General features: G+C 55.3%; 1 protein-coding gene across 6 annotated transcripts in view; it reads right to left on the minus strand.

Moving 5' to 3' along the window:
- LOC119581701 (transmembrane channel-like protein 7) overlaps nt 1-892 on the minus strand; it is a 23,996-nt gene that overhangs the window by 5,879 nt on the left and 17,225 nt on the right. For 3 of the 6 annotated variants that reach the window (XM_037929827.1, XM_037929826.1, XM_037929825.1), the window contains exons 2-3: nt 722-796; nt 42-181 (exon numbers count right to left, since the gene is read on the minus strand). In XM_037929827.1, the coding sequence (XP_037785755.1) occupies nt 42-181; nt 722-795 (214 nt within the window). In that variant the 5' untranslated portion in view covers nt 796. Of the gene's footprint in view, nt 1-41; nt 797-892 lie in introns of all 6 variants that reach the window. The other 3 variants (XM_037929824.1, XM_037929823.1, XM_037929822.1) reach the window with 1 other exon arrangement.

An 892-nucleotide genomic window follows, 5' to 3' on the forward strand; every position in this document is an offset into this window, starting at 1 on the left:
TCACGGACCATTCATACTGCGTGAATATAGGATAATCAAACCTTTATTTTGGTCCAGCTGAGAGGGGAGCATGTTCTGAAGCTCCGCCCGGCCATCACCCTCTCCCCCGTCGTGACCGCCATCTTGGTATTCGTGGTCGTGCTGATTGTCAGCATACCTTGAATCGACGGCGTCAGACTCCCTGAAAGCACGAGGGTGAGATTGATGACTCGACCTCCAGCCACCTTGGGCTTCATATCCACCATCAACATCATCAATCGCGACGGAAAAGTCTCGTCGAGGAGTCTCCCGCCTCCTCACAGCTGCCTTCCCATCGCGCTCTCTCGACTCGCGACCCGCACTGTAAGGCCTGTGTCTCGTCTCCTGCATCTCGAATTCTTGGTTTCCTTCTTGATCCCGGCCTCTCTCCCTGTCTGCTTGGCTGCGATCAGAACCCCGATATTGCTGAAATCTTTCACTAACTTCATCCCGTTCCCTTTGGTGCCGACTTCCGTGTGTTTCTCCGCGTATTGCGTCATACCTCACTCCTCCCAAAGCATTTCGGTCCCGGTGAGGCATTACCACGCCTTCTCTTCTCTGAGGCGCCTCCCACCCCCTGGCTTGGGATTCCCGTTCCCTAGGAATCCCTCGACCTTCCCTCTCCTCGAAGTAATCCTCCCGCCGTCTGCTCCTCTGACGGCGGTCTCCCTCATAGACCCTCCGCCCGTGAGGATTCTGATACCTGTCGTCCTTGCGGTGGCGCTCATGGGGGTCCTCGTCCGACTGGTAGGCGTTGTTGCTGTACGCCGGGAGCATCCTGAAGGGAGAGAATTTTACGATTTTAAGAGACTAGCATCGCGGTAAAACTATTCTTAGGTGAGCAAGGGTTGAATGGAGGGCTCAGACTAAAAGG

Source organism: Penaeus monodon, chromosome 15 (assembly GCF_015228065.2).
Source record: "Penaeus monodon isolate SGIC_2016 chromosome 15, NSTDA_Pmon_1, whole genome shotgun sequence".
In the NCBI taxonomy this organism is placed as follows: Eukaryota; Metazoa; Arthropoda; class Malacostraca; order Decapoda; family Penaeidae; genus Penaeus; species Penaeus monodon.